At 40.8% G+C, this 23,799-nt stretch overlaps 1 protein-coding gene across 3 annotated transcripts in view; it reads right to left on the reverse strand.

The window, feature by feature from the left end:
• Window positions 1-23,799, reverse strand: part of CDYL (chromodomain Y like) — a 180,036-nt gene that overhangs the window by 114,084 nt on the left and 42,153 nt on the right. For 2 of the 3 annotated variants that reach the window (XM_058176566.1, XM_058176567.1), the window contains one exon: window positions 7,075-7,205. The exons of the other annotated variant lie outside the window; for it this stretch is intronic. In XM_058176566.1, the coding sequence (XP_058032549.1) occupies window positions 7,075-7,083 (9 nt within the window). In that variant the 5' untranslated portion in view covers window positions 7,084-7,205. The remainder of the gene's footprint in view (window positions 1-7,074; window positions 7,206-23,799) is intronic. 3 annotated transcript variants of the gene reach the window in all.

A 23,799-nucleotide genomic window follows, 5' to 3' on the forward strand; every position in this document is an offset into this window, starting at 1 on the left:
AGAGAAGTCTTATATTAAATTCTAGGGAAATTTTTATTATTATTTTTTGCGAGGGAGACAATCTTGTTTGATTACTTTGACCCAATGATAACAGATCACCTTGCTAGTAACTGACTGTTGAATTATTATTATTATTATTATTTATTGGATTTATAAACCGCCCTTCTCCCGAAGGACTCAGGGCGGTGTACAGCCAGGATAAAAAAGAACAATATACAGTTAAAATACAATTAAAAACTTATTATACAGTATGGCCGAAATAATTAAGAATTATGAATCTAAAAACCCCAATTAAAACTAGAGAGAAAATTTAAAATTTAAAATTCAACAATTTAAGAAAGCCCCGCACGAACAAACAAATATGTTTTCAGTTCGCGGCGAAAAGTCCGAAGGTCAGAAATTTGACGTAAACCAGGGGAGTTCGTTCCAAGAGTGGGGCCCCACAGAAGGATCTTCCTCTGGGGCCGCCAGCCGACATTGTCTGGCTGGACGGCACCCTGAGAAGGCCCTCTCTGTGGGAGCGACGGGTCGGTGGGAGGCATGAGGTAACAGAAGGCGGTCCCGTAAGTACCCAGGTCCCAAGCCATGGGCGCTTTAAAGGTGGTTACCAAGACCTTGAAATGCACCCGAAGGCAACAGGAAGCCAGTGCAGTCTGCGCAGGAGAGGTGTCACATGTGAGCTACGCGTGACTCCTCTATCACCCGCAGCTGCATTCTGGACCAACTGAAGCCTCGAGTGCATCTCAAGGGGAGCCCCATGTAGAGAGCATTGCAATAATCCAGGCGGGAGGTAACCAGGCGTGAGTGACTGTGCATAGGGCATCCCGATCAAGGAAGGCGCAACTGGCGCACCAGGCGAACCTGGTGGAAGGCTCTCCTGGAGACGGCCGCCAAATGATCTTCAAACGACAGCCGTGCATCCAGGAGAACACCCAAGCTGCGCACTCCCTCCTTTGGGGCCAATAACTCGCCCCCAACAGTCAGCTGTGGCTGCAGCTGACTGTATCGGGATGCCGGCATCCACAGCCACTCCGTCTTGGAGGGATTGAGCTTGAGCCTGTTCCTCCCCATCCAGACCCGTACGGCCTCCAAACACCGGGACAGCACTTCGACAGCTTCGTTGGGGTGGCCCGGGGTGAAAAATACAGCTGAGTATCATCAGCGTACAGTTGATATCTCACCCCAAAGCCACTGATGATCTCACCCAACGGCTTCATATAGATGTTGAACAGGAGGGGTGAGAGAATCGACCCCTGCGGCACCCCACAAGTGAGGTGTCTCGCGGTCGACCTCTGCCCCCCTGTCAACACCGTCTGCGACCGGTCGGAGAGATAGGAGGAGAATGGGTCACCAATGTTTTTCTGCAATTGATGAATCAAGTGGACTTGCAGCAGAACTAGAGAGATGCCCAGATTATTTGACCCCAACAATTACCCAGATGATACAGTACTATACTGCTCAAAAAAATAAAGGGAACACCTAAACAACACAATGTACTGTATTTAATAAGAATATTTCATTCCTTCAGATCTAGGATGTCTTACAGTATTTTTGTGTTCCCTTTATTTTTTTGAGCAGTGTACTTCACTTTCCTAATCTCTTGCCAATAAATTTGAAGGACTAAAAAGAAGTTCAAAGCTTTCTTCACTAAATAATAATTATTTATATTCTCATAAGATCAACTAAAATTTCCAGATGGGATTTATACCTGGACTTTGACAGATGAAGCTTCAAAATGGGCAATTTCAACCACAGAAAATATTAACCTTGTTTTAGACAATTATGTTAATTTTATGCATACACTAATATCTTCCTTTGAAGACCATAATAATCAAACAGCTCAAATTTGTAAATTGTGCCAAGGTGAGCACAGGCAAATGGAGCCGACTTTTAACATTGTTCTAGAAATGTGCACTGGACAAGGGTGACTTTAATTGACCAGTTTAAAGAAACCTATTTAATGAACTGTAGGATGAGCTGGTTCAACAAGAAATACCGGATACATTAGATAGAAGGCACATGCTTGGTCTCTATTTATATTGTAGTATTTCTGAACATTTTGCATTTATCTACCCTGAAAAAAACTTCTTGTAATGCTTGTGGGACTAAGTGCCATTTTGCAAGCAAGTGCCCTGATTGTCCCCAGCCTGTCTTCTCAGGAATCTCAGGATTCCACTTTAGGAGCTCAGAATTTGGGTTATCCAACAATTAAGAAGACTTCTGGTATACAATTCAAAGCACTGGCTATTCATCCTATTTGATTTACTTCAGATAAACATTCTTCTGCCCTAATGGATTCTGGATTCACAGACAAACAATATTGTACTGGGATATGAAATGAGAATAACTTTGGAAGACATAAGGAAAAGCCACAGCCTAAGCAATGGTCTCATAAGAAAAATTATACAGAAAAATCTGAGTCCAAGGAAGGAATGGGAGTGGAGAAAGCATCTCAGAATTATTATAGACCATTACATCTGGCCATTGTTTGCAAACATGTCTTTCCAACTCAGACAATAGACCCAATTATGCAAGTAGAAGCCACTCATGAAAAAACGTAAGTTCCTATGCTTGTACACTATAAACATGGTTCCAGAAGCCGAGGACCTTAAATCTGTACAAGTTGGCTTCTTCAAAGGTACTTACTGATAACAATTTCACACTACATCTACAGCCTCAAGGGAAACTCTTTTTGTTGTGTAGAAAGATGAGAGTGGTTCATGAATTCAGACTTTTGAACTCTGTAACAATATTAGATTGATTCTCTTTCCTAATGATCTTTGAACTTTTGGAACAGTTACAAAAGACAACTTAGTAAACATGATCAAACAGGTATTACAATTAATAAGGAACTTAAATACTTAACCTTTCGCCGCGAGCTTAAAACTTACTTATTTATCTGCGCTGGACTGGGTTAGTTTTTTAAGTTATGGGTTTTTTAATGGGTTTTATCTCCAAATTTTAATTGTGGCCAATTTAAATAAGTTTTTTAATTGTATTTTAATTGTATTTATAGTGTATTGTGTATTTTTACTTGGCTGTGAACCGCCCTGAGTCCTTCGGGAGAAGGGCGGTATACAAATTTAAATAATAAATAAATAAATAAATAAATAAATTGCTTTTGATATATGGTGTGAAAGGCTGAATATATAGCTAGACAACCTGTGATCCATTGGGTCATCATTTCAGAAATATTTCCTTACTTGATTCCTCAATCCCTTCATGGCAGAGCTTCTAGTATACTGCCTTCGCTGGAAAAGTTCTTAAAAATTCAGGGAGATATTCAGAGATGTAAAAATAGCTTATTTTGAACTGAAGTTATGGACAAATTATTGGATTTTTGTTATGAAAAATAGTGTGTCCTGGGATATTGAAATGAAATGGCTTTCCCACAGAGAATTTCTGAGAAAAATATTTAAAATACACGAGGGTAAACTACCAAATTGTTGTTGTTGTTGAACAAATAATTTGGAGCTTGTTGATGCATGCAGATATAAAAATGATGACTCCAAAGAATATTTTTCTGCAAGACATAAAATTTCTTCAAAAATAGATATGATTTGGATTTTTAAGACTTTGGCTATTAGTTTTTATGAAGTTGAGACATTATCAAAGACTTTTTTACACAACAATTGAGTGACTTTAACTTTTAAAAGGTAATATTGACCTTTTAAGTAGAGATTGAATTTCTTATAAAAGGAAATGGTAGAGTACTGTCAAAAGACGTTAAAGGAATTTTTTGAAAAACAAACAGAGGTAAAAATGATTTAGTATACAAATAAAATAAGAGAATATTTATACAACAATAATAGTGAACTTAAAAATAAAAGGCAAGAGAAAATACAAATGATTTTGGTTAAGATTAAAAAAAAGAATTTAAAAAAGCTCCGGGGATGACAACTATTACCAAATTAAGCTTTTACAGAGGCAATTATCTATGTTGACAGTGTGAGAGATGGAAATAAAGGTCAACCATATAAAACAAAACAAAATGGAATTTGCAAATAAACCAGGGAAATTGTTAGCATAAAAGCTGCAAAAAAGAGTGACATTAATGTTACAAGAATGAAATATTGTAATAACATATAATGCAAATATGCAAAAAGATAGATTTCATCAGTATACTACTTTATGGAAAGATCAAGAAATTTCCTCAAAAAAGTGGATGAGTATTTCTATAATCAGAATTTACCAAAGATTACTGAGAATAACAGAATAACAGAGTTGGAAGGAACCTTGGAGGTCTTCTAGTCTAATACCCTGCTCAAGCAGGAAACTCTATACTTTCAAACATATGGTTGGCCAATTGAGATAAATTTTGAATGCATCTATAATAGTAACTAAAGCTATTAAAAAGACTAAAAGTAGAAAGTGACCTGGTTCAGATGGGCTGCCAGCTTCTTAATATAAATATTTTGAGGATGTGTCTTTACAATCTTTACAACAAACAATGAACATTATTCTACAGAATGGAAAGATTCTTGATAGCTAGAAAAAGAAGCTTAAATAGGATTTATAACTAAATAGGCACAAGATTAGCCTTTAACAAGAAATTATCAATTATAATCAATATATATATTATAATCAATTATAATTATCAATTATCTTTATTGAATAATGGCTATAAATTGTTTATTGTGATTCTGGCTGAAAGTTTAAAGATAATTTTATAGAACTGTATTCAAAAAGATAAATGCAAGTTATCTAAAAGACAATTACAAGATAACATTCAACTCACGTGATCTTAACCAAAAAGCTGAGAAATCATGAAATAATATTAGAAATGTTTTGGATATTTTGGAGTACTTAGAGGGGAAAAAAAGAAGAACAAACTACATTAATATTAAATTTAGAGAAGGCGTTTGATAATTTGAATTGGATTTTCTTGTTTAGAATTCTGGAATATATGAGCCTTGGATATAATATTACTAGCTGGATACCCATGCTTCGCTACAAAACTACGTGATTGGGCTTGATAAATCGACACTTACAGCTTGAATATTAATGAGTAGTTACAATCGGTCTCTCCTCTCACCTTCTCTCCCTCAGGCTTGTCCCACAAAAGCCTCCCCTATGCTACCTCCTGCTCTCCCTCAGCCTTGCCCCACAGAAGCCTCCCTCCCCTATGCTATCCCCTTTTCTCCCTCAGCCTTGCCCCACAGAATCCTCCCCTAACCTATCCCCTAGTTGCTGCTGTGAAAGTAAAACTGAAAGTGAAACTCCTCTCCTCTGCTTGTGTTTTGCATTTGGAACAGATTTCTTTTCAGTTGGGGAGGGGGAGAGCTCCTTAGCATCAGAGCGTGTTAATCATAATATAGGAAATACTAATGCTCTGATGGTCATTTCCAAAAATCCTTTTTTAGTGAGCATCTAGAAGTCAAGAGAAACATACGTGGCAAATTTCAAGTTTGTAGGCTTTATTGTTCTGGAGATTTCGTGATTACGGCATGAGTAGCTTTTGCTTTTATATATATAGATTAAATGAATAAGATCAATTTATACTTTACAAAAAAGCACAAATAATTGTTAATAGAAAACTAACAAAAACTTGTAATTTTACAAAAAATGGCAAGACAAGATTGTTTTGTCACCACTTTTGTCATTTTAGTTCCTGAAGTACTAATATTGACATATAAAAAGATGAGACAATTATAGGACATAAGATTAAGAAACAAACTTATAAATTAAGGACATTTGCAGTTGGATTTGGAAGTTCCACTAGAGGGAGTAGAAACTGGCAAAATTAACTTTGTATATTAGCAGATTTTAAGATCAATAATCAGAAGACAAAGTTGTCAATGAAAATATGAAATTAAAAGCAAATAAAACTAATTAAGAAAACTTAGAATTAAGAATGAAGTAAAATATTGTGTATTATTGACAAATATGAATTGTAAGTTATTTCAAAATAGAAACCAGAAGATTGACTTTGAGCCAATGAATCTTTCATAGCCCAACACACTTCACAAAGTTGTTGTGGGGAAAATAGGAGAAGGAAAGAATATTGTGTATGTTCATTGCCTTGAGTTAGTTAATAAAAGTAATAAAAACAGGAAAAAATGATAAAATAAAATAGTAAAATAACATAAAAATAAAATAATAAGTGGAATGGAATGTAATTACAAACGAACTATTAGGATGGGGGAAATTAAAATTGTCACTGTGATGAAAATGATTCTTTTGCTGAGAATATTTTTGTTTCAGACAATATCCTTTCTGACAACTGATGTACCATTCAAACAGTGGCAAAAGATTTATCTATATGGCAAAGGGGAAAAATATTAATTAAATATAAAGTGTTACAGAATGCAAAGGAAAAAAGAGAACTGGGTTTAGAAGATTTGAAGTTGTATTTCGCAGCTTGTTGTTTGCTCTGGATAAAATAATGGATGCTGCTGAGAAACGAGACTTAGAATTAAAAAATCATGAACTGAAGTTTGGATGACATAGATAGTTACGGTACAATAAAGTTAAAATTAATGTGTAGTTTAAAAGATATTTTATTAGACATTCCATATTTAGAATATAGAATAGATATAAACCTAGGTTGTGCCTGAAAACTCCTTTGCAGATCTCAGCTCAAGAAGCATGGTATAGAAGAGAAGTATCAGACAAAAACAAATGTATGAGGAATTATTAGAAAATCATCAAGAGGGTGCAGCTTTTTATCTTTTATCTTTCTTTTATATTTTCTTTTTGGGTTCTTTTAGCTTTATCTTTGATTTTTTTCATTTCCTTTTTCTTTCTTACTTTATATTAGTTCCTATTAGTTTTTCCTCCTTTTTAAAACATTATAGATAGATAGATAGATAGATAGATAGATAGATAGATAGATAGATAGATAGAGACACATAGATAGATAGATAAACAGACAGACAGATAGACGCACACACTCTCTCTCTTACTTTGGACCATGATACTTCCACATAATAGTATTGTGAAGATTAGCCTTGGAAAGTGAGTATCAGAATTTTGTTTTTTAAATAAGGCAGGATTCCAATACTCAACACCTGATGTTCAGGTTGTTTCTAATTTCCCCTTTAAATGAATTAATCATGCTACAGGTTCACTTACTTTTGTCATTCACATGTATAGAGCACCGCCATCTCTCATCCATTTCCTAACCTGGAGCCAGTCTGTTTTGTTATGCTCTGACAGTACTGTAGTTTTTTGATATAAGTTTCTCATCAGGACAAGGAGATGTTCTGGGTATTGAAGCAATGTAGAATAAACAACTTTATTTGCAAATACTGAACCAAAGGTCGAAGATTAATATAATTGAAGGAAGTTACAGTCATTGCATAGCATTGGTTCCACTCCCAAGTTTGTTATACTTGTTTATGTTCTTCTCTAGTGCCAGGCACTCTATTTCTCCCATTTTATTTATATTTAGTTATATTATACCATTCCAAATATCTCTTGTTATGTTATCATCCCTATGGCTTTTTTGACTGCCAATTTACTCTTCAGATGTATATTTTGATTAAACTATCCTACTTCAAAGATTCAGATTAATTTTTAACTACTCATAGAATCAGTTTAAAACCTGTAATACTGAAACCTCTCAGTATTACTTTAGCCATTTACTTCCATCCTTGTCCATTCTAAATGAATATATAAAATAATAAAATAAATAAAATAAAATGGAATAGCTCTATTACCTATGCATTTCATAGAAATGTCTTCAATCATTTTAATACTCTCATAAATCCATTTTTAAACTGAAGTATAATGTAACTGCTTGTCCATTCTGAATCTACCTAACTAATCAAAAAAGCCATTTGAATGCAGCAAATGGAGAATCTTCTTCACTTGTTCAAAATATTCTACATTAACTTTGTTCACAATACATAGGTAGATCTCAACTTACTGTCACAATTGGGATCAGAACTTCCATCACTCAGCAGTGCAGCATTAATGAGTCATGCCAATTTTACAACCTTTTTGCTATGACAGTTAAGCGAATCTGGCTTCCCCCTCTGACTTTGGATATCAGAATCTGCCTGGGAATATCACAAATAATGATCATGCAACCCCAGGATGGTGCAACCAATTGCCAAGTGCACAAATTTTGATTGCATGACCACAGGAACAATGTGATGGCTTCAAGTGCAAGAGCTGGTTGTAAGTCCCTTTTTCATTTCCATTGTGACTGTGAACAGTTGTTTTAAAAAATGGTCATAAATTGAAAACTACCTATAAAATTATCCTTCTGTCCCAGGACTCTGCAACCTTAAATACTTGGAGAGCCATCTGGATCCGTTTCCCACAGAAAACAAAACACTGGGAGTGACAAAACCTAGGTGGGTATGGCCAACTCGACATCACTCACTCCCACCCAAACACATGAAACCACCACCCCCCCGCAGCCATGCCTACCCAGGTTTTGTGGCTCCCCTTTTCTTTTCTATGGGAAACAGTTCTCCCTCTCTCTCCCCCCTCTCTCTTTCTCCCCCTCCCTCATTTTTCTCTCTCATCTATCTCCTTCCCTCTCATCTTTCCCTCTCCCGCCCTCTCTCTCTCTCTTTCTATCTCCCTCTCCTCGCCCCCCTCTTTCTCTCATCTCTTTCTATCTCTTTCACCCATTCTCCCAGTCATCTCTCTCTCTCTGTCTGTCTCTCTTTCTCTCTCTTTCTCTTTTTCTTGCTCTTTCTGTCTCCCACTCCCACTCCCTCTCCCCCACTCCACAACCCACACACCCAGAGAATAACTGTAAGGAAATTCGGCCACGTTCTCTGGAATCTCTGGAAAGATACAGAAATAAACCTTGCATTGCAAAAGGAGTGACTTTCAGGCTGTTACATGACAGCCCCACGAGGTTTCTGCCTTAGATCACCACACGTACTTCAGAGAAGCATCATCCCAAGCAGCAGCACTCATATAGGCATGCATACACATCCTGCAACTCGGTCAAAGTGGTCAGAAAATATAGTCCCTGGGTGCCCCCAATTGCTTGGAAAGGAAAGTATGGGATGACACACACACCCATCACCAAGGCAGTGTCCGCTGAATCCTTGCAAAACTGGGCAAAGGTGGAATGAGGGGAGCAGACAGATCCGAATCAAGCTGAATCTCAATCTCTCTCTCTCTCTCTCTCTCTCTCTCTCTCTCCCTCCCTCTCCCTCTCTGCCTGGCTGCAGCAGGATATGGCGAGCGGCTACTTCCAGCCTTGGTTGGTGCTGGACGTGCGACCTGCTCTCCGAGAGAGAGAATTGCCAGGGGTGAGTGGGGTAGGGTTGCATTGTGGCTCTGCGGTGTAATGGGCTCCAGGAGGAGGAGGGGACCAAGTCTGCCCTATTTTGAAGTGCGCTTTCACTGTGCAAGGCACTGCGAGAGCAACAGGCAGGCCATAGAGGGGGTACTGGGTCTTCCCCCCACCCCACACCAAAAGAAAAGCCAGCTGGGCTTCTCCTCCTAGAAGTCCCCCTACCCTTCTCCCTGCTCCCTTTCCCCTACCCCCCCCACTCAATCCAACTTTGGGACAGAGGAGTGCGCGCTAGAAACGTATGTTGGGCAACGTCGGAGCTTGTCTTCTGACCTTCTGGTGCTTGACCTGCAACTCTCCGCACTCCTCCAGGCCCAGCTTGCTGAGGTGGGGGGGAAGCAGCCTTGATGCCTCCTCTGCCCCTCCCCCCACGGCCCCAGCCATCGCTCCCCAGCTTTCTCAAAGGTGCAGCATGTTTCAAAAGTGGCAGCTCATGTCTGGAGGTGCCGAACAGTGTCCCGCTGCAAGAGCCGGACCAGGCCTCTCCACTGTCCAACTTGCCAATGAGGGCACTTCTGCCAGGCCAGCCATCGCCCCTCTTGCTGTGCTGCTGTTGTGCTTGCTGCTTGTCCAGGGAAGGGGAGCGTTTTCCCATGTCACCTCCTTCTTTCTCTTGGCCCCGCCAATGAGGGAGGAGGAGGAGCAGGCTTGGGGGATGGCCCCCACCCCACAAGATCCGCCCCTGCCGTCCTCTTCCAGCCCTCTTTGCTGGCAGCAACAGCAATTCCACAATGAAGGCAAAATCCTGTTGCCACGCAAAGGCAAGTACAGGGGTGCTTTGCTCCCTCACTAAGGCTCTGCCCATTGCCACCACTGTGACAGGGGGACAGCTCTTTTGTCCCTCTGCTGCAACAGGGACAAAGGGAACCACAGCAGAGGGGTGAAAGAGCCGCATGTGGCTCCAGAGCTGCAGGTTGCCGACACCCGTTCTATCCTTTCACAGGGGTCTAAAGACCTGGCTCTGCCAATTGCCACTGCCAGCACAGTGGAGGTGGTTGATTAACATCAGAGTCCACCTCCCCCCATTCTACCGCAGCATTCCTCATGTGTCCTTAGGTTTTAATGTTTGATTTTAATTATTTGTGTTTTAAAGGTTAGCTACCCTATGGTAAGATGGGCAACCAATAAATTAAATAAATAAACAATAAATAAAGCTTTTTAATTTTATATTTTACAATATTGTATTTTATTATACCTTACTGCTATACATTTTTGATTGATAAACCAGTAATTATTGATTAATTTAATATTTGACGATTTTGTTTTCCCTTGGTTTGGTTTGCTTTTACATCTTTATATTGTCTGATTGCTATTTTTCTTTAGTTTAAGAACTGTACCAGTTAATTGTTTTTCAGTTTATTTTGGTGTTTTGCCTACATTTTGTATTTTTTCTAAATTTAAATTGATTTATTTTTTTAAAAATGAGTTCAAGTTTTAACAGCCACAAATGTATGTTCTTTTCCACCAATTTTTAAAAGCTTTGTTGTTTCCTAGTTTATACACCTTACACAATAAAAGTGTTCAAAATTATTTATTTGTATGTTTTTATTTACATAATCTGTTTAATTATTGGAAATATTTTGCAAAAAATGTGTAACTTATATATACTGCTTTATAAAGCTTGAAATGTTTAACCCTGCTATATATGAAATCACATAAGAACATTGTAACTATGGTTTCAAACCATTTGATTTTGCAGTTACATAAAAAGTTACATTTAATTGGGAATTCACTACTTCTCCTTTCCACTGTAATCTCCTGGGTTTCCTGAACAATCTGTCCACAGATTTTCAGACCAAATTCAAGATGCTGAATAATGAATTGTATAGATTTGGAGAAAACTGACAGAAGTTGCTTATACGAAGAAAATTATAGCTGATAAGGCACTTTAGAGAGATACTTTATTACAAGTAGAGCTCTAAAACATTTTATGTACTATCTATCAAATTGTTTAATTTTTCCCTCTGACATCAGTTGAGAGATCTCCAACCCTGGCAGTATTCAAAACATTTTTTCCCCAATGTGATAGCTAGCTAGCTAACTAGCTGGCCAAATTACTATCCTGTTCCAACTAGTTTCCAGGGCTATTTACCCCTGTTCCCAGTTTCCTAACAGTCTATGCCAATATTATTATAACATGATTATTATGATTTGAGAGGGAATACTCTACAGAGATTTTACCTAAAGAATTTTCATCCTCCTATATATCTTATGCTAACTTGAGTCTACTGACATTTCCTTCAGATTCATGACAATAGCAATTTTGCCGTCAATGTCACAGGAATCTCAAGATTCGAGTCAGCGTAACTATATACAACAGGAGTCTGCAATAGTTTCTGTTCCAAATTTTTAGCTACACCAAACCAAACTACAATAAATAATTAATCTTACTATGGATGTCTATAGGTAGCTCTCACTGCTATTACTAGGAATATTTTAAAACAGTCTCTACATGTGAAGAAGAAATATTTCTGTCTGTTCTTTTAATTTCGTGTCTTCTTTTATTTTCCTGCCTCCTCATTCAATCACTCCACTCTATCTCTTATGCAGTTATCTGAATAAGGGGAAAAAATCTGACTAAATCATTGATTGATTGTCCCTTGCATCACAGTGTAGTGCTCCAGGGCATCAAAGCCGCAAACAATAGAATCCCCAGGCAACATCACAGAACATGAGGAAATAATTGAAGCTTTCAAAACTTTAGTTTAGTGGCAAACAAAAGGCCACCATGAGATGCTTAGGAAATGATATCAAACTGAAATTCATACTCAGTATACCAACAACCCAGAAGTCAAAGCCAAAGAAATCTAGACATGTGGGGGGGCAGTCTTTTAAGATGCAGGTCAGAATGACTACATATACTTGTTCCAATGCCAAAACGGTACAAGTACACTCACATGTCCTACCTGCAAGTTTTCTTCATGGCTCAATTAGAAGCCATTATGGTTCTGAAAACTTAAGAGGGTTTTTGTGAATAAAGATACTTCCATTTGGAAGCAATGTACTTATGGATAATTTATTTGTAAATGAACACTCTATTTATAACCTTTCTGTCTGGGAATCATCATGGCATCCTCATCCTTCATGAATTGTCCCCTTGTACGTCAGAATCCAGTTTTCAAGGAAAGACACACTAATGCCTTTTTGCTTGAAAAGGGGCAGTGGTCCTACCAGATACACTCCTTCTCAGGGCGCGGGTAAGATCATCCAGGAATGGGTAATACTCTGCTTCTTTGCTTGGAGACCGAGTTAGTTTTTCTTTGGCCATGCCTCCCTTGCCTGGGTCCTCCCCAGTTTGATGAGGGCGCAGCGATGATGAGGCTCACAATCTGCAAATAGGAACCTCTCCCGGACTATGGACCAGACAGACACCTGGGTGGGGCTGGATAATCTTCCCCACACCCTGAGGAGCATATCAGGTAGGACCAAAGCCCCTTCTCTTGTGTCGGGGAAGATCACCCAGGAATGGAACTTAACAAAGCAGGTCAGCCATACGGGAGGGCAGTACTCTGGTCCAAAGTCCCTGCTCCACATGAGGCCACCAAAAGACTTACTTGCCTACCTCTGTCGCAGTTGAAGGAGAGGCAAGACGGCTCTACCGACCTTCCCGACAGAGTATCAGGCGTCACGTGCCACTGACGAGGCCATATGGTTGATAGTAGGGCAGTGAAGTATGAAGTCACGAACGGGTCTGAAGGACTCATGCGAAGCCATGCCCACTTGGCTGCAACCTCCCATAGGAGCTGGACCGTGGTGCCCTCCAGAGTATACCTCGAAACAAGAAAGAAGAACCCAGGCTCCCGAAAGGAGGAGGGTTTTGCCAGACAATGTGATGGAATTCCCAACCAGCCAAGGTGGCCAGGCTGCCTGAAGGGACAGAGGAGGACATGGCAAAAGGTAGGCAGAAGCACCCTTATGCCCTGTGGTCCCAGGAACAACCCACAGAGATAAGGAGAGGGCCACCGGAAATCCAATCAGGCAGTTTGAAGTCCCGTCAGGCCGCTCAATCTGAGGAAACCCCATGCCCCCGGAAGAGCTGATGGAGACAAGGAGAGCCACCGGAAACCTGATCAGGCGGCCTGCCCCTAGTGAGGAAATTGTCAGTTACAGTGACCCGCTGGCTGAGTCAACAGCTAGGAGGAGACCAACCCCTACCAGTTACCAAGCGTGCTGAGCAGGGACCATAGAAGGGCGTATAAACAGACTGACCCTGAGGTACTAGTGCGGAGCAGTCGCTGGGAACAGGAGACCTAGCCTCCGAGCAACCCTGTGGTTGCCAGATGCCCGTCCTATGCACAGGACAGCGCAGAGAACCCTAGAAAGCCATAAAACCCAAAGCCAGCATGCCCAAGCTGGATTCCCCAGCGAAGGCTGTCCGGACAATCACGAACCTCTGCCAGTGGGATGGCATTCCTAAATCCTTGATGACCGGAAATAACTAGAAGGGAAGAACCTCAGCACATGACCCACCGGTAGCGCCAGGTGGACAGCCCAAATTCCATGATCCAAATGGACCAGGAGCCCACATAGGTAGAAGGCAAGCGGAAAGGCGCCCCCACTGGACCCTCAACATGAGGCCACGCAGATCAGTGGCTGATCTGCGAATAAACCGGTAGCTGATCCCGGTCAGTGTTCCACTGGATCAGGACCGGGTCCTGACAATTAATACTAGGTGCTGGAGGAGGGACCGAAGAAGGCCACAATGACGAGCCCCCTGTTTCGATAGCGTCAAACCAGCTATGCAAGGTATGTCAGACCTGCCCATCCCAGGGAACTAAGGGCTCTCCCCACCAAGAACCAGGGAGTCGAAGCCGTGGACGAGGCCGGATCCAGAGGATGTGCCGGTCCTATGCAGAGTTCTAGAACTTCTGCAGCACCTGGTTCGCTGTGAGATCAGGCAAGATTGCCTCTAGGTAACAGGAAAGATGTCCGCCTGTCCAGCCAATGGTCGTTGCATAAGGGAACACTGGGGCTAATGGAGCTGTAAAACAACTCCCTCTGGAATAGCTGGGAAGAGCATCCTCGAAAGGACAGTCGCCTCTGCCTAGGGAATTCCAGCCTTGGAAGGCAAGGCTCCCCCACCTGATTGTGGACAAGCAGAAGGCCCCCTGCAGCGTACTGTTCGTGAAGCATGCCTCAGAATTGCTGCGAAACAGGAAGCCGGCAAGTTTTTCCTGGGGAAGAGATACTCCACCAGCCAAGGGTTCCCCAAATATCCCCCAAGTGGGAAACTTGTGTGGGAAGTTTGACTACCTGTCATGCTCAGGGAGATGCCTATGCATGGAACCCCGCGAATGGATTGTGATCTGTATTGTGCCAGGAGACCAGACAACGACTGTAGAGGTGAGCTCTGGATAGTGCAGGTGCCTTAATGGCAGTGCCTAAGGTGAGTAGGGAAGGTGACCAACGACCATGTAGACCACAAGAGCAACCAACAAATGTTGACTACCAAGTCATCATACAGATGTGTCGGCCTTCCCAAGGGTGAAGGAATGCCCAAAACCCATCCTGAGTCTCTGTGGGTATTCCCCAGGCCCCTGAGATCATGAGAATCCTGAATAGGAGAAGGATCCCTGATCTTGTTGGCCTCTAGGTGTGCATGACAGCAATGCCCCATAAGGCAAAACGCTGGAGAGGGCACCAATGTACACGGCAAACCATCAGTTAGCTTGCTCGACGAAGGGTCGAGGCCCCTAGCCCAACGTAATCTACCGTAAGGGAAGTGATGATTTCAAACATCAAAACTGCCACTCAACAGCCATTCGGGCCAGAGGATCACTTGAGGGAGGCTGAAAACCAGCTCTCCTCTGGGTCCTTAAAAACCACCCTTATCATGTAATGATCACCAGCCTTTGTCGAAGACAGAGCTGAAGAATGGCTGCCACCCGGGCAGCAACTGACACGCTGGAGAGAAGTGACTACAGTGCCATCTGTACCAAGCAGGCATGGTTTCACCTCTCCCCGCCAGTCAAGACCAGGTCAAACGTTTCTCTGAGAAGGTTAGAACCCCTAAGGATTCACCGGTCCACTGTTACTTAACATTCATTGACGCCAGCCTTTGTTGAAGCCAGGGAAGAGGACTAGTCATCATCTAGGAAGCGCTTGATATGGATGCCAGGCATGCCGCATCAAGAGTGGTTTCAGCCAAAACTCAGTGGCGGTTACTACCTACCGCTTCACAGTGCTGTACAGGCAACTGTAAGCCGTGTCTGAGTCAGCACATTGCCCCGATCAATCTGGGTCCCCATTCAAATGATCCCAGAAGGATGAAAGGCTGGGTCCATCTTGAGCCCCATTGGAACTGAAATTCCAGCAATGGGCATACTAAGCTGGCAATATATCATGACAACTACTGTGCCACCCTGGCTCCCTAGGTGTGCTCTAGAAAAAGCACATCTGCCTTCCTGTCCTCCATGGCAAGATTGCCCTTAGTATCTGTGGACAAAGGTGGGAGGCAAGGCTAAGGTTGGCACCGAGGTCTCCACCTCCAGTGCTGGCAGTATAGCAGTGAAGTCCTCCACTACAGTATGCAACCCCAATTCAGAACCAGGGGGTGGAAGCTTCTCCCTTTCGGTGGGTCCCCTGGCCTGTATCAGATTTAGGAAGCAATTAGGTGACTAAGGAACCTCAATCTGGCAGTCGGACCCCAAACTGCATATCGGTAGGGCTTATGGACTCTGGAGAAGAGCCTGGAAGACTGGTTCCGGTCCCAGCCTGGCCATGGCCCTGGCTGTAGTATCAAGGCCTAGCCATCATCTTAGATAACGTGAGAGTTTGCACAATTTCTGTTTAGGAGTCCCACTGACTGGGAAGAGCATTGTAAAGAAAAATACTTAGTGCTTGCCAAGATATGCCATGCAACTGGGCATATCTCTCCAAGAGCAGTGTGTTGTCGCCCTGTAATTGTCCTATGGGCAATAGCAGTTCCTATCCTGGCGCTGCTCTTCCCCTTGGATGGTCCCACCACTATGGGAGGCGAAGGTAGCAGTAGGTGGAACCAGGTCTCCCTAGAGGGAGCAGGTCCTCTACATCAGACATGGACAAACAGAAATCTGCAGGTTAAAGGAGACCAGATCTGCCAATGTATCAGCCGTTTGTGAAAGGCTTGCTGTCTGGCACCACCTGGAGGCCAGGCGTTATGACAGATATATGGAAACAGGTTGGAATCCACCATTGGCTAAAGTTTCACATTAGAAAGTGACAGCTTCTCCCCATGGATAGTTCTGTCACCCTAGCCACCCTTGCTAGCCCCACAAACCAGATGGGAAGACCCCTGATGGATGGCAGAGGGTTCCACCGACAGGTGTCTGTGACACAGGGCAAACTGGCTAGGGCTAGGCCTAACCTACTCCCATGAGCGACACTCACCCTTATGTCACTTGTCAATTGTGCAAAGGATGACTATTACCCTTCTCCAGCCATGGCCAGGCAGAGTGGCTCGCAAGGAGTAACTGCCACCTATGTTCAAATGACGTTAAGCAAATGGAGACAAGGCAGACTGGCTTGAAAGGAGCTCTCCTGCTGCAGCTGTCATGGTGCTTGGTGCTTCCGCTGACTTACCACATGATGTAAGGCAGGCTGGCTGCCATTTTGGCAGCAGTGCTTTTCCCACCATTCTTAGAGTAGAATAGGGTTTAGGCATCCTGCCTACCTTCGCTCTAAAATCACAGCAGTGGAATACCACAATTAGATTTGGCATGGCAGGCAGCCAAAGGCAGCAAGCTAGCCACTAAGGAGCGCTAAACCTTCAGATGGCGCAAGCCTCTTCCTCATGGCGCTCCAGTCAGCATGTGGGGCTCCGATCCAATATGCAAGCACCCGTCAGCAGCACAAGGCTCCTGTCTGCTTCACCAGCGGCTGTCAACAGTGCGAGGCTGGAGTCTGGAAGGGATGGCGCATGGAGGCTGAAAGCCCACAAGATGCTCTGTCCATTATGGGGTAAGTGCAGGGCGAAGGCCAATGGAGGCTGGCTACTCGGGAACGCAAATTGCCACCACCAACTGTATTACAATAGCATCGGGGGGCTCATTGGTGACACAATAATAAATGGCCACCCAATCTGCCCACAGTGGAAGTGCAAGACTCCTCTAAAGGCGGTTCTTCTTTTCTCGACCTTCGGGAGCACAGAGTTCCTCCAATTGGCCCACACTGTCAAGCGGGAGCGCTGGATTCCACTCATGCCTGTCCAGAACGCCTGCAGCTCAACAGAAGGCTCACGGGTGACTTGACAGGAGCTGTTAATTTGCACAAATGGCCCTATCCTGCTGCTGCTGCGATGCTGCTGGGTGCGGGCACGGCCACCACGTTACCTTTCAGATGGAGCAGACTGGCTCGCCAGAGTTCTCCTGCTGCAGCCATAATGGTGCTGAGCGCTGTCGCCACCCTATCTTTGGCGGACAAAGCAGACTGGCTCGAACCGAGCGCTCATGCCGCGGCTGTAACTGCGCCACATCTTCGTGTGGAAACGGGCAGACTGGCTCGCAAAGAGCATTCCTGCCGCAGCCATAATGGCGCCAAATACACAGCCTCTTTCCACGTTGTATTTTCAGAAAAACTGGCTCACCATGAGTGTTCCTACCATGGCTCCTGAGGTGCTGCCGCTGTCAGTATGCCTGGATGATTCCAGATAGGGACTGAGTCCTTCTCTGAGTTCGCAGAGTAGTGCCAGGGGCAGCCTGCTGGAAGGCAATGCCCTCTCTGCTGAGCCCAGGAGTGGCAGGGACCTTGGCTGATATCCAAGCCGGTAGGGAGGGTTACCAGCAGACCAGTAATCCCCCAGATTGCAGTCCAGCAATCGCTGAGCCTCAGTAAGAATTTTCCAGTAATTCAGTTTATTTCTTAAATGAGGATGAGACTCTTGGTTCTCAGTCTCAACTCATGAAAAACTGAATCGAACTAGGGAGGACCCAGGCAAAGGAGGCGTGGCAAAAGAAAAACTAACTCAGTCTCCAAGCAGAGAAGCAGAGTATTACCCATTCCTGGATGATCTTCCCTGGCACAATGGAGAATCCTGAGTTCTGGGGCCGAACAACTCATCTCTGTCCTCTGAGACATGTCTCCAAATGACTATCTGGCATTTATGGCACATTTCTACCTATCTGAATTTAAAACAGCATAATTCAATATTAGAAGAACATATGTATATATTCGTTGAAGTGTTTCTTTTCAGGGTAACCAAGAGTCTTGCAAACTGCAGAAAAGAAGGAAGAAAGAGCATAAAACTGAAGGTATTAAGAAAAAAAATGGAAATACAACTGAATTTGATTTATACCAACACCATCCACTCTGTCTCACATTTACTAGGCACTTTTTTAAGTAATCCATACACACTACATTAACTTTATGTTTATTCTCAAAATTTCCAGATCATATGCTAGGCAGAAGAATATTCTTTCATACAGATTTTTTCATGTTTTTCAGGAAATATCCTATTGTAACTAATTTGTCTACTCATTTTAGTTTTATTTTAGTTTTTTTCATACATGAACAATGCAAACTTTCAATTTTCTCTCTTAAAATTAAATGTTTTGTTTCTTAATTTTGAGATCCATATCTTGCATTCCATTATATAAACTAAGATAAACTGCACACAAACATATGCAAATTCATGTCCCCAGCCCAAACTACTAATTGCAAGATCCAATTACCACTCAATACTGAATCATTCATTACATATGCCTCTTATATTCACACATCATATTCAAATTATATTCACATTCAGCAACCAACCTTCAGTTCCATATTCAGATTCTTCCCGCCCCCCCATAATTCAAGTTCATTTTCTTTATCATGAGTTTTCTTTCTTATTTACCTTATTGCATTTATACAGTTTTCAATTAAAAACTGGCTCGCATATCCTCTGTACAGCATAAAGTTGCAGTGTACCTTTAAATTTTGCTCATTTTTATGTTTTGTATCCTTTCAGTCAGAATGATTCCAAAACATCTTTCCAGGGATATTTAACAAACTAATTCCCTAGTAGTTTTTGTACTCCCTCTTGCTTACTTATCTCTCAATCTTTATGTATATATTTACATGCATGCTATATATACTGATAGTCCTTGTTTTATGTACAGTCGTTTAGTGAGCATTCGAAATTACAATTGCTATGCCCAGGATTACTTACAATCTGGATTGAAAGTTCCAATGCCTCTCCCAACAGTCACATAATTACATTTTGGGTGTTCAGCAATTAGACTGTATATACAGCGGTTTGCAGCATCCCCAGTCAGATGCCTAGAAATCAGAAACCAGTATTTGCCTAACTTCTAGTAAAAAAAACAGCCATGGCAGTTTACTTATGTTATTCTATTCACTTAATAACCATCGTGTTCCCTTAATAATCATTACTTACTTAAATTAATTACTTAAGGTCTGCTACAAAAAAGGTTGTAAAATTGGGCACAATCTTGTGGTGATCCACTTAATAAAGGACATGATTTATTTATTTCCAAGTTCTTTCTTGTATTACTTTATAATATAAAATACAAAAGTACAAAAGCAAATAATAGGAAAAATAGACGAGGAAAAGGGTAAAGGAAAGGTTAGAAAAGATCGGAAAAGAAAGAAAAGGTGCTGACTTCCCACTCCCTTTGGTGCTATAGAATAAGATAATAACATCAAGTCTCAAACTTTTTAATTTTACGTAAGAGTATAAAATAGCCATTTCTATAACAACAAATCTATCTAATCAGTAAAACCCAGAATCAAAGCTTCATTTTTTCTCCACCTGCACAAAGTCCCAGAAGAGTTTCCAACAAAAGTAACAAAACAAAAGTAGTTGTGCTTTTTTTTTTAATCAAAGCAGTCAATTTAGCCATCTGTACAAACTCCATCAATTTTTGCAGCCATTGGTCCATTGTGGGAATCAAAATGTCCTTCCATTTTTGTGCATAAACATAATCTTGCTGCCGTCAGCATATATAACATCAAAGTTCCATTTTTCCCCCAATTTTTTTTCATTAAACCCAAAAGAAAAGTTTCTGGTTTTATCTTTATATTCACTTTGAGAATCTTCTGTATTAGGATATGAATTCTACTCCAATATTTTTTTGGTTTATAAATGTCCACCATAAATGATAAAAGGTCTAGGTTCAATTACAGTTGTAAGTCAAGGACTACCTATAGTGAAAACAGGGCTATAAGTATAGAGTTATGTTTTAATTTGCCAACAAACAAGCTTGCCTTAGGCACTAAAATGTTCCTAATCAATTGTCAGATGAAAGTAATAAGAACAGGAGTTGAGTTCAAAGCACTAAAAGTTTATTACATGCTACCTATACACAAGAGTCTTGTCTACTGAAGGTCAAACCAAATTCAAGCTAGATAAGGGTCAACGGATTGGGGGGGGCTGGACTTGGGTCCCTTGTGAAAGCATAGTGACAGCAAATCGATGTTTGACTCCGCCCTCAGACTCATCCTGCTCATCTACCTACATCAATTCTGTTATATGAACTGCATGACAAATTACAGCTTATAAAGACATTTTAAGTTAAGACATTTCAGCACTCTTAAAATACTCTTTATTAAATCAGTTGTTCAAAGTAAATTATTGTTCATTTCACAACTGTTGATTTTTATCTTTGATTTTAACTTTCTTCTTTAGTCAAGTTCTATCACATTCAAAATGATTGGACCAATTGACTTTACCCACTTCAAACTAAAATACTGGGTAATTCTTCAATTCACAGAGAAAAAGGCCACCTATGCATATATTTTTTTAAAGGTAAAGGTTTCCCCTAGACAGGGGGCAGTGCTCATCTCCAATTCACAGCCAAAGAACCAGTGCTGTCCAAAAATGCTTTTATGGTCATGTGGCAAAGGCGCATGGAATACTGTTACCTTCCCACTGAAGTGGTACTTATTTATCTACTTTGCATTTACATGCTTTGAACTGCTAGTTTGGCAAGAGGTGGGGCAAGTAATGGAAGCTCATTCTATCACATGGTCTTGAACTGCCAACCTTCCAGTCGACAAGCTCAGTTTCTTAACTGCTCAGCCATTGCACTCCCCATAAAATATTTGACTTCCTTTATATAGATTATGCATATTTTTCTCCCTAAATAATAAGATTCCATTCATTAGATTTATAAAGGTATAATCTACTTAATAATGCAATAAAGGAGGGAGGTCTGTTTAAAAAACAAATTAGACTTTTATATTGCCTGATGTGCCATGGCATTATAGAAAATTCAATACTGATTCTTTTATTGTTAGAAAATAATTTTAAATTAAATCTTCAGCTTACATATATATATATATATATATATATATATATATATATATATATATATATATATATATATATATATATATATATATATATATATATATATACTTTATTGAACTTTTTTACATTAAAAGCATAGAAAAAAGTAAAAAGAAAAGCTTGTATCATTTAACATAGTGTAAGCCGCCCTGAGTCTTCGGAGAAGGGCGGGATATAAATGCAAATAAAAAAAACAAACAACAAAAAAACAGCTATTTCATCTAACAAAAATCCGTGCAATAATGACAAACATTAAATTATACATATTTGTGTTCTTATTTTATATATTGATTATGCTTAGTAACTAAATATTCCTATCTCCTTTCCATCCATCCATACCACCGTTCCCATACCACCATAAAATACTGATGTCTCTTTATCCTTCAGACTCAGAGTTAGTTAGTTAGTCAGCTTACTTTTTACATGCTTGTGAAATATGCTACAGTTAACAGTTTTTGATCATAGTTCAATTGGTATATACTTTGACTTCAGTATTTTGTGCTGCTAATATCAAGGTGAGAAAAAAATGCCCCACATTCTATCTTCCCAAAATATCTAGCTCTCAAACCTCCATGATTAAATAAGCATTTCATATTTCTATCAGGTGGCATCATATTTCTAGACATCTAGATGAACTGTCTGGGATACATTATTTTTGTCCTAGCCAGATATTCTTTACATTAGCTTTGACTATAGTTCTCCCTACCAAGACAGACTTACTCTAAATTAACTCTCAACATAATGGGACTTGCTTCCATGAAATTGTGCTTAATACTGCACTTTCATATAATTTACGAGACAGTTTCTAATATAATTAGACAGCTTTTCAGTAGGTTTAGCCTGAATCATTGTAATACAAGACAACACCTTTGAAACAGAAAAACTTCTTTAATATGATTTTAGCTCTAAAATTGGACCTAGCAAGTCTAAAGATCATTACATATATGGGGATTTCTAACTGGGTATTTCAAAGGAAGTATCAAATTGTGACTCGAGCTGTTACATCTTCATTCACCCCCTTTATAATTGTGGATAGAACAGGATCAACTTCAGTCACCTTGGACAGATCAACCTTTCCTCTTTAAGTATTACCACAGATTTCAAATTCTCCAAAATCAGACTGGATTAGGGAAGAGGAATTTGAGGAACAGAATAAAAGATTATAATCAGACATGTCTACTGGATAGTTTACACAACAGGAATCAGCTTTCACTATTACAAACAAATGTGGAAAACTGAAAAGCCAAATTGTGTGAACTAAAGCAATCAGATTAGATTACAGGAGTAGAAAGTAGACATTTAGTTCAATCTCCTGCAGGAATCCAAGCAAAAGTACCCTATGTGTTCTGCTTAAAAACAATCAGTGAAGAATAGTATACTACTCTTGAAACTGGTCCTACTCAACAGAGCCTATAGCAAGTTATAATAATATCAAAATATATGTATCATATTATTGTGCAAAGGATAACTTAGATGTTGCATCACATGTGACTTAATTTGCTTTCTTTGTTCCATGTTGTAATGATTCATGTTATTTGTCTCCCAGTTCTCTTCTTTCTCCATAGATATCTGTAGATCCTGTAATGGAATGTGTGGATGATTTTAGGGAAAGAGAGGAAGAGATGCTGCCTAGGAAACAATCAGAAAAAAATGTCTATGGAGACTCTCAATCATCCAAGTCATGGCTGTCCCAAAGGTGCTTTTCAAAAGGCAGCTGGACTTTCTTAGTTTTTCCTTGAAAATATTTTGCTTCTTATCCAAGAAGCTTCTTCACTTCTGACTGAATGCTGGGGAATAGGGAATGGACAGGGAAAATGAATGGTTTGAAAGAGGGATAAAAGAGGCTGTCTATATTAAAATTGAACAACAGAGGAGGAGGTATACAACACCACCTATCTCCTATCTACAACACAGTCCTTTCAGCAGTTCCAAAAAGGTTCCATATCCATTTGCACTGATTCAGATGACCCAGAGGCTATAAATAAATGCCTAAGTGGCTTCAATGACTCTCAGAGAACTAATTACCAACCTTTATAATGCCAACGACCATATGACTGGAAGGAATACAAATGGGGCGTTGATCTTACCTTATATGCTCCTTCTCTGTGGGTTGCGGGAGAGTCCAATGGGTTGACATCTGTCCTTTCTGACCAGAGACTGAGTCATCAGACTTGTAGCCACGCCCCTTTGCCTCTCTCTGGCCCAGTTTTTGACGAAGGTGTAGCTGTGAATAAAATGTCTACCTAGTGCAAAATGATCGCTCCTG

This window comes from Ahaetulla prasina, chromosome 3 (genome assembly GCF_028640845.1).
Source record: "Ahaetulla prasina isolate Xishuangbanna chromosome 3, ASM2864084v1, whole genome shotgun sequence".
Lineage (NCBI taxonomy): Eukaryota > Metazoa > Chordata > Lepidosauria > Squamata > Colubridae > Ahaetulla > Ahaetulla prasina.